The sequence below is a fragment of the Benincasa hispida genome, chromosome 1 (assembly GCF_027475165.1).
Source record: "Benincasa hispida cultivar pf3 chromosome 1, pf3_genome.v1.1, whole genome shotgun sequence".
Classification (NCBI taxonomy): domain Eukaryota; kingdom Viridiplantae; phylum Streptophyta; class Magnoliopsida; order Cucurbitales; family Cucurbitaceae; genus Benincasa; species Benincasa hispida.
The window spans coordinates 35,798,454-35,808,602 of NC_143478.1; the positions used below are offsets into that span (position 1 = coordinate 35,798,454).

Here is a 10,149-nt window from a genome sequence, read left to right on the forward strand (position 1 = left end):
AGAATGGACATGATGGAGGTTAGCCTAAAGGTCAAATTAAAAAAAAATGCTTTCCTTCCAGCCAGCATCCTTCTCCCATCAACTTTACTAATCAATCCCTTTTTCGATGTGAAACCTTACATTGGTTACATTGCTTCCGTTCATGGAAAAATTCTTCAAGTTTCATCTTTCTTGAGTTCGTCGGAACCAGCACCGGAAATCGACCAAAATCGGTTGGTGTTTGATTCATCCGTTACTCACACAAGAGCCTTGCTGGAAAGTGGTTTGTTTTAAAGTTAATTAGCGTTTATTTTTCTTGTATCTTTTCCTTATCTAGTTTTTTCTTCTCAGTATTTTACCTTTTTCTGTTTCTTTCCTTTGTTGGGTTGGCTAGTATCTATTTGTTTTTTATTTCAATGTATTTCGATCAAGTTGTTTATTCAATAAAATATACAAAATTAACATAGTATCAGAGCCCATTTAGGGTTTATTTGCTTGACAGCCCCCATATGTCTTTTTGATTTATTGCCACACTATCCCTATTATTGACACCAGCGTCGTCGCGTACCCCCTACACTGCCTAGACTCACTCCACACCGTTGTCGGAACCCTATCGGCACCGACCAAACCTACACTGTCCATTCCCACTCACACTCGATTCACCGCCGCCCCGTCCCAGATCTGCTCCGTGCAGCCTAAATCCGCCCCATCTTTCGTCATTTTAGCCCAGATCCGACGATGCCTAGACCTTCTTCGGTTCGTTCGTGGGCTCATTTTGGCTGCTTGTCCTGTTCTTGTTCCCGATCCATTGAAATCAGTGCACCCAGACCTGTTTGATTTAGATCCGTGCGTCGTCAACCCAAAAGCAATCTATCCTCTTGACGCACAATGGTATGATTCATTCCTCCTCTGACAAATGAGTTCTTCGGTTCAAGGTCTCACTTGATTGTGAAATGAAGTTTATCTAACACAGCAAAATTTGTTACACATAAGTTACAACAATTCATAGAACATCAGAGATAAACATAGCAAAATAAAGCACAAACAGAACACAGAGTTTGGTAACCCAGTTTGGTGCAATATAACCTACGTCTGGGGGTAGTGTGCTCAGGAAAGATAAATTCACTAATAGAATGTCAAACGATTACAATGATGTACTTATTTGTAAATAAACAGCAATTACAGTGACACGCAAATAGCTTAACTTCTTGAATATCACTTAGGCTCCCCCTAAGTGTGAGACTCCCTCTCAATGAAACTTAGGCTCCCCCGAAGTATGAGACTCTCTCTCAATGAAACTTAGGCTCCCCCTAAGTGTGACACTCTCTCTCAACGAAACTTAGACTGCCCCTAAGTGTGAGAATATTAGTGAATGATCACTTAAGCTCCCCCTAAATATGATACTCCCTCTCAATGGAACTTAGGCTCCCCCTAAGTGTGAGACTCCCTCTCACTAAGAACTCTTATCTTTTACCTTCAAATGAAGACCACTTCACTTGGAAAAACTTAAGCTCCCCTTAAGTATGAGAATCCTTTCTCAAGATATAGTAAAACGATTATGATTCAATAAAATCTAGAGAACCCTCAAGATCAACAATAGTAAAAGCTTCACATGATTTACGCACTTGTGTTTTCGGCACAAACACAAGACAATGGCTAAAAGATTTTCAAAGTGGCCCACCCTAAAATGAGTGCAATATCCTCTTAAATATACATAGCCAAAAAGAGGAAACAACCCTAAAATATATTCTACACAGCCCAGAAAAGGAAACAAACTCATGAGAATAAACATCCAGAATTTTCCGGACAAGGAAAATGTATTCTACAGGATCAAACATTTGATGGAACATCATTATGTCTGGAACAGCAATTGCAAGGACATCGTGAAGGACAATCCAAAAGGCAAGATGACAAACATCTTAGAGAATTACTGCCGTAGCAACCTTAAAAAATATTACGAACACTAAATCTCTAATAGATTGCTTTGGCTCCATGGTTTAGAGACAACGGGCTTTGTATAATGGCCATCCCCGTTAAGAAGAGCAACAACAAGCATACTGCAAAACAAAGAAAATGCATTAAAGAAACTTGGAACCTAAAATGCTCCATCTCTTATGAGAAAAAAAAGCTAATTCGATACTTAGAGAGGGGTCTTTTGTTGGCTTGATTGTGGTTTTTTGTATCTTTTGGGCTCACCATGCGCCATTTGTGAATGTTTGCTATCTACCAAACTGTCATTCTCCCTCCATCTTGAAGACTATTTTCTCCTCCTTGGGATTCGTCAATGTGGTTATTGTCCCCATTGTCTATCATCATCATTTGGAGAATTGGAATCAGTTTTTTGCTTCTTTTTATGGGGTGCTTTTGTCTGATCTTCGGATTTTAGTTTTGTTGAGTTCGTCTCTATCGTTTGGCATCATCAATCCAGCTTTCATCTTGTTGTTTTTTACTCGCCATTTTGTTGTTCCCCTTCCCCTTAGTTTATGTTGTATCATTTTATGGGGTTTCTCCTTTGTATCTTGTTGGATATTTCATTTATCAATAAAATTGTTTCTTATATATATATATTAAGAAAAACGCTGTACAAACTTTAATCTAAATCACCTGCTTATAAGAGCTAAAATTCTGCCGGATGACTTTTAGCATGAAGAGTCGTTAAATATCTTGGAATGATATTTGTAATATTTTCGTGGCTGTTTCCAGTAGGGGCTATCTTTAGCTTTCCCTCTTTCTTTTTTGCTTTTAATCTTTCTCAGTTTACACTTTATGGACTTTGAATTTTTGCTTTTTTATCATTGATGAAATGTTTGGTTTTGTTCTATTTTTTGTTTCTTTTTTTTTTTTTTTGAAAAATAGGATATACTAATGCTTAGCAGTTTATCATTTTGTACTCCCAAAAATAATATAAATTTGGTTAAATTACAAGTTTAGTTCCTAAACTTTGAAGTCTGTATTTATTTAGTCCTTAAACTTTCTAAAGTATCTAATCTGCCCCTCAACTTTCAGTCTAATAGGTTCCTGATATATTTAAAATTTTTTAAAAATAATTGATCTATTGTATATATATTTGAATCTTTTGTTTAAAAGAATCTTCGAACTTTTAATTTTGTGTCTAGTAGAACCATGAATTAAAAAAACATAACAAAACAAAAACAAAAAAACAAAAAACAAAAAACAAAGATCAAATTTGTAATTTTGGAAGTTTGGGGGGCCAAATAGACATAATTCTCAAAGTTCAAGGACTAACCTTGTAATTTAACTTGTAAATTTGTAATTTGAAATCACTGCATCTCCATTTGGATGATGTGAAATATGCACTAATCAGTATTTGCAGTCAAATATCCACCTAATTTTTTGGTAATATAATTTGTTTAATTTCTTTGTTTTTCCTTCCTTTTTTTGTCGATGCTTTCACATTTTGTTCAGGGACATGAGGGTACAGTTTGGGACATTGTTAGCAGACACCGGGCTTGTGGATCTTCCTAAAAAATCTTGTGTAAGTTATTTTATGTGACCACATAGTTGAAGATGTTTACCTAGAAATGGTGTGCAAGAACCTCTTAAATCAAATAAAAGAAATCATCAGAATGTACTTTCATGAAAACATGGTCATTGGCTTTTGAGAAAAGTTTGTTTCTTGTTTCAAAAAAATTTCAAATCTTTATAAGATACATAAATTACTCTACCAGTTGATTTTGAGATACTTACCTGGAGGGGGTATTGGGTGATCAATAAGGCCCATATCCTAGGCCCAGAGCCTGCATTGCACTTAGAAGGGGTGTGGGCTTAAGGTCTGCCCAAGTGGTGGAACCTACATCATAGTTTGTGCTAGTGGGGACCTGCGTTCCTCATTCTTAAAAAAAGAAGGATTTTGAGATGGAACTCCATGCTATCAAATATTGTTTCAATGTCTATAACCCAAGTGGGTATTCGATAAAAAGAAAAGAAATGGAATCCGATCCATGAATAGTGAAACCAACTAGGCACCATCTTGAGGGGGCATGTTGAGGATCCCACATTGGAAAAATTAAGGAACCTCACAATTTTTATAAGATGTTTTGATGTTATTATTTTTATTTCACTTGATCATTTGTACAAAGATACAACCCTCATTTTAAAGAGGGAAAAAAAGCATAGAAGAAAAGAAGACGGGATGATAATAAGAAAAATAAGGAAACAAATCTACAAGGTAGAAAAAAAGTTAAAACCTAATGAATTCGATGAGAGAGTACTTTTCCTATATTCAACACTCCCCCTCAAGTTGGATGGTGTATGTTGATTAAATCCAACTTGGCCTTTAATACATCAAGAATGTTCTTGAATAAAGCCTTGGTAAGTATGTTGGCAATCTGCATCTTGGTAGGTATATAGTTAAGAGAGATGCTTTTGTTTTTCAATTTTTCTTTGTTGGAGTGTCAATCAATGTTTACATGTTTTATTCAATCACGGTGGACGGGGTCTAGCAATACTTATAGTCGCTTGGTTGTCACAATGGACCTCCGTTGGCTCTTCAATGGCGAATCTCAGTTCTGATAAGATTTTAAGTCATATTCATTCACTTATGCCTTGAGTTATGGCTCTCAATTCTGATTTAGCACTACTTTTAGATACAGCCGATGGTTTTTACTTCTCCAAGTGACAACTTCACACAAAACTGCAATATCCCAGTAATTGATATTATGTCAACTTTTGAGCTTGCCCAATCCACATCTGTGAAGACTTCAACGTTTCTTTTCATGGATTTCTTGAAGTTGTCCTTCTCCTAGAGTTCCTTTAAGTACCAGAGGATCCTATTAACAGTCTGTTTATTTTCTTCATTAGGAGTGTTCATAAATTGACGCACAAAATTTACTGAAAAATAGATACCTGGTCTAGTTTGAATTAAGTAAATCAACTTCCCGATGAGTCTTTGATATTGTTCCTTATTGACCAATGTGCTTTCTTTTCCTAAGGCCTAAGCGGTAGTTAGGATCAATTGGAGTATTTGAGGGTTTACACCAAGCAACCTGTCTCCTTTAGAAGATCATTGACGTTTTATCTTTGAGAGATATGTTGGTTGTAAATAAGTTAATTAGCTGTAAGATCATGAATGATTTTAGTTTATTCAGTTTATTCTCAGTATAATTCTTTCCTTTTATGTATTGAGCCTTTCTCCTATGTGAGAAGAAAAAGACGAAGAAGAAGAAGCCCAACATTTGTTCTTTTTTGCTATTGAATTGAAAGAACATAAAAATGTAGGCTATTGCTTCTTTTTTGTTGTGGTTAGATGGTAGAGTGGCATATTGTAAACTGCAATGGTTAGATATTCAAGTTCCAAAATGTCATTTTTTTAATAGTTTGAGTTTCTCTTCATAAGATAAATATTCTTTTTGTCTTAGTTTGATAGAATAAGGAAGGAGGACCTTGATGGCTGGTTTTCAGATTCATCCCAACCGTTCAATGTAAATTCAGATCATCCGTCAATTGTAAAGGTAACTACTTTATGACCTTTGGTTGGAACTTTTGAAAAGATTTGAAATTTCTTCTCCACTGGACTTTTTAAGGATCTGCCATACTTTATCTCTATGCTTCTTTTTGTTGAGTTTTGTATATTTTGTACAAGGTTCAATGAACCAAAATATTGAGGTCTTAATTTTATGAAAATATTAATGGAAATATCAAATAACTATCGATGTCGATGGATATTTATAGGAAAATTATAAAAACACAAACAATTAATACATAAATATTTTACAATTTTTAAAGAAATTAAAATGCTTATTATTTATATTATAATCGTATGAGTGTCATTATGTTTTCTTGGTATGTTTTATCACTTTTTTATGATATAATGTCGGTTCATCTCATGTGTCATTGTCGAACCTATGGACATGTGAAAAAGTTTGGATGGAAATGTCGAGATGATAACATAAATCTAACATCCTAATTTTGCTTTAACAATATTTATGATTTGTGTATTACAATCTTAGATAGAATTAAAAGTATTACTATATATTATATGGAAATTGTGCCTTTTCTGAAAGTTTATATCATACTCGTGTCCAAAAAGCTTCATGTTATTTTTTTGGCATTTTTTTTTCTGCCGAGAAGAAATTTCATCTTGGGGATATCATTAAACAAAGTGTTGCTTATGCAAGGAACAGATTTCTTCTTGACCATTATGCTTAATTTATGTGTTGGTAAAGATGCTGAATGGGTTTTCTTTTCTGAACCATCTAGTTTTGTGTGGATTTCCTAGAAGCTACTGTCTCTTGTAACAATGGACGCTTCTTTTTTGTTGATTATTTACCGCTGTGTTATAAATATATTATGTTCATCCTTGAGAATAAAGAACCTCTATAGATCAAAAATAATGTTTAGGATTTATTATTTTCTGGGAAAAAGATCTAAATATTTTTGCAGGCAGTATTATGTGCAGGACTATATCCCAATATAGCTGCTGGTGAGGAAGGAATTAGTGAAGCAGCTCTTAGTAGCCTTGGGCGATCCTCTGGTCCTGCTACCACAGCTCGTCCGGTGTTGTATGATGGTAGAAGAGAAGTATATATACACCCTTCTTCTGTCAACAGTAATCTAAAAGCATTTCAGTATCCCTTCCATGCTTTCCTTGAAAAGGTTGGCGACTCTTGTTTAATTTAGTCCTCCTAAAACCAAGCATTAGTGTTTTTTGTCTTATATATACAGAGATAGAAATGGCATATTTCTACGTTCAAGAACTTGGCTAAGTTTCATATCACTTTCTTGGACCATATCCATCTCCGTGTCTGAAAATAGGAAAATGTTTAGTACAAGAAGTTGATTAAACTCTGCATAGGAGGGGTGGATGAATTCTGAAAGGAGTTAGCATTAAAGTCAAATCTTGTTTAATTCTAAGTATGTTCAATATTTAGAAATAATTGATTGGTTAAGTGACCAAGCTTGGCACCTTTTATTCTCCTTTTCATTTTCCTTTTTTTCTTTTTTTTCTTTTCTCCTTTTTTCCTTCCTCCTTAAAAAAGTTCAAAAATAAAAGAAACTAAAGGAAAAAAGAAAACTGAACTTCCCTATGTTTAGTTGAATGATAGTTATTTCTTTTCTTGGTCGTGACCCCATGACTGTTACCTGGATGAACAAATTTGCAGGTAGAAACCAATAAAGTCTTTATCCGAGATACCTCTGTTGTTTCTCCCTACTCCATCTTATTATTTGGTGGGTCCATTAATATTCAGCATCAGGTACCGTTTCCATTTCATCTTTTTCTTTGTTCTTGCAGCAGTTAGATTAATTAAAAACTAGTATAATGGGGAAAATACAAATATACTCTGTTCTGTTGATTAAGTTGCATGCAACTTAATAATATACTTTGTTTGCTTATACTTAGTATAATACAGCATAGCCATTTTTCATTGTCCTAGTATTCAAGCAAAGATATTTCCTGGTTCTGTCCCAAGAATTTCAGACTAAATGATTGTAACCAAAATTAGAAATGGGAATTAAGAGAAAGTAAAATTATTATAAGGAAGTCAATTATAATATCTCAAGCACGTTGAGAGGCACTTGCCTCTCCCACTAACTGTTCCTGAAAGATAACAATTCAAGGCAAAAGTTTTCCAATGTTGAGCCTTTGGGATCGCTATTGAATAAGCGTTTAGGAGATTAATCTTTCACATCTTTCAAGAAATTGAAATGCCCTTTTGACTCTTGTGGTTTCATGCTTTGTTGCTTTAGAGTGGAATCGTCATTATAGACGGATGGTTGAAATTGACTGCCCCGGCGCAAATTGCTGTACTCTTTAAAGAACTTAGATTGACTCTCCATTCTATTCTGAAGGAACTAATTAAAAAACCAGAGGTACCTTCAATCTACCCTTGCTCTTTTATCTTCCTGTGAAATGATTTCTTCACGACTGGTTAAAAGATGTCATGCTCGTGTACATTTATTCCATATTGAGACTTTCTGGATTTATCTTCCAATAACTCGTTCAGAAAGCAAAATAGAAAGTCTCATGGATAGGCTGTAGGTCATATTCAGGAAACCAAATAATGAGAAATTTAGCCCCATTGTTATTTTGTTTTCTATTTTTGAAATTTATGCTTATTTTGTCTCCCAATTTGTTTATCATGATTCTCTCTCTTAAAGAAACATTTCAAAATTTAGCTTGATTGTTTAAAGCATTGGTATTAAGCAAATAACAAAATGGTTAAATTACAATTACAAATTTAGTCTTGAATTTTGAGGTTTATGTTTATTTGGTTTCTGAACCTTCAAAATTACAATTTTAATCTCCAAATGTTCAAATTTTTTAAAATTCACATATTTACTAGATACAAAATTGAAAATTTATGAATCGATTAGGTACAAAATTCAAATTTACATCCAATAGATCAACTAATTCTTGAAATTTTTTATATTGTTAGGGTTCTATTAGACACAAAATTAAAAATTCAATAAACACAAAATTGAAAGTTTAGGGACCTATTAGACAATTTTGATAGTGTAGGGAGTAACTAAATTTGTAGTTTAATCTAACAAATTAATGGAACTTATAGGTTGGAGTAGCATTTATAAACTTAATTTTTAAAAACCAAATAGCTTTAAAAAATTACTCAATATGACTCTCAGCAGTCACCTTAGCAATCAACAAATTGTTTCCTCATTGTGTTTATGCTTTCAACATCTACTATTGGAATACTTTTTTTTCTCTGGTAGAAATATGATCCTATGTTTGCATAGTTCAGATGCATTACTCTTTTCTTTTTTTCCCCCTCCTTGCAGACTAATATTATTATCAAGAACGAGGTTCTGAAGTCTATAGTTCGTTTGTTGTTAGAAGAAGACAAGTCCCTTACATAGCGCAGTCATGGTAAAGAGTAATTCGGATGATGATAACTGAACAGAGATGAATGGTTCCATGCTGAAATGGACTTTCTCCCTTCAAATTTTGCTGTTCAAATCTAATGGATGGCTTGATGAGGAAGATGAGAAACCACACTTATTTATAGGGTTGGTCATCATTTGCTTTCCATTGGGTACCCTTATTTATTGGCTTGATGAGGAAGATGAGAAACCACACTTATTTATAGGGTTGGTCATCATTTGCTTTCCATTGGGTACCCTTATTTATTATGTTGGCTAAGAAATTTATTGGAAGTTAAAATAGTAATACATAATAATAATTGGAAATGTTGTCTAGTGAGAAGCAAGTAAGACAAGCATCGGCCCTATGCCTCTACCAAATATTCTAGGGTGTTTAGGAGGACTGTATGAAAAAAATGTAAAATAATATATCATTTTCTCAAATGCTGACTGTTTATGGGTTAAATTACTATAAGTATTATTATCTATATGCCTTATTTCTAGTTTATCATATTGATCCTGTCTTTGGTTTTAAAAAACTGATGAGTTTTCTTCTTTTAGTTTCATCTATGGCCCCATATTATACAGATTTCTTATAAGTAAATCATTTCTTAGTTGACTAGGCTTATTTTTTTAAAAAAAAAAGTCTTTTACTTGAATTTTCAATTGTCCTGAAAAATTGTACACATACCAGCACTCCAAAGAAATCAACCTTTCTTCCTAAAAGGTGAATTGAGGAAGAACTCCTCGATCATAGCACTGATGCTAATGTGACGAGCACTTGATATGTCAAACGTCTAAAGAAAAGAATCTCAAGCACCACTCACGTAGTCTTAACGTCAAAGAATATGATTCAGGTCTTCCTCCATCTTTCGATGAAGAATACAACAAAAAGGCCCAACTAGTGAGGGCAACTTCTTGACAAGCATGTCTAGTATATTAGGACAATCGTGAATAACTTGCCAAGAAAATAACCTCACGTTCTAGGAACCTTGATCCTTCAAAGCATCAAAAAAGACCGACTCACCTGAGGGGGAAGGAGCAACCAAACATTGAAAAAAAAACTTACAAGAGAAATCATTCAAAGGATTGGGATTCCAAAATCTAACATCCCTTCTCCTCAATCTAAAAGGGTGGCCCTCAAGTAAAGCAAGAAAAGCAGCCATGTCCGCGTTTCCCTATCGGAAATAGAACGTTGGAATCCAAAAGAAAAGAAATCGAAGCTCCCTGAAAAAATCGACAATGAAATGGTTTTTGAGAGAAGACAAGTGACACAAACGAGTGAACGAAACATAGAAAGGTCTTGTAACAACCCAAGTATGTATATATTATGGA

General features: G+C 34.2%; 1 protein-coding gene and 1 non-coding gene across 8 annotated transcripts in view; both read left to right on the forward strand.

Moving 5' to 3' along the window:
• The window catches only part of LOC120070220 (RNA helicase family protein), a 97,882-nt gene extending 89,024 nt beyond the window's left edge, over positions 1 to 8,858 (forward strand). For 4 of the 7 annotated variants that reach the window (XM_039022092.2, XM_039022094.2, XM_039022093.2 and 1 more), the window contains 6 exons: positions 3,406 to 3,475; positions 5,358 to 5,450; positions 6,382 to 6,594; positions 7,101 to 7,193; positions 7,687 to 7,809; positions 8,734 to 8,858. In XM_039022092.2, the coding sequence (XP_038878020.1) occupies positions 3,406 to 3,475; positions 5,358 to 5,450; positions 6,382 to 6,594; positions 7,101 to 7,193; positions 7,687 to 7,809; positions 8,734 to 8,811 (670 nt within the window). In that variant the 3' untranslated portion in view covers positions 8,812 to 8,858. Of the gene's footprint in view, positions 1 to 3,405; positions 3,476 to 5,357; positions 5,451 to 6,381; positions 6,597 to 7,100; positions 7,194 to 7,686; positions 7,810 to 8,733 lie in introns of those variants that run through there. The other 3 variants (XR_016531159.1, XR_016531171.1, XR_016531172.1) reach the window with 3 other exon arrangements.
• On the forward strand, positions 3,680 to 3,837 carry LOC120070382 (U1 spliceosomal RNA). The gene has a single exon (XR_005479877.2). It is a non-coding gene; the product is annotated as a U1 spliceosomal RNA (small nuclear RNA).
• Positions 8,859 to 10,149: the final 1,291 nt, after the last annotated feature.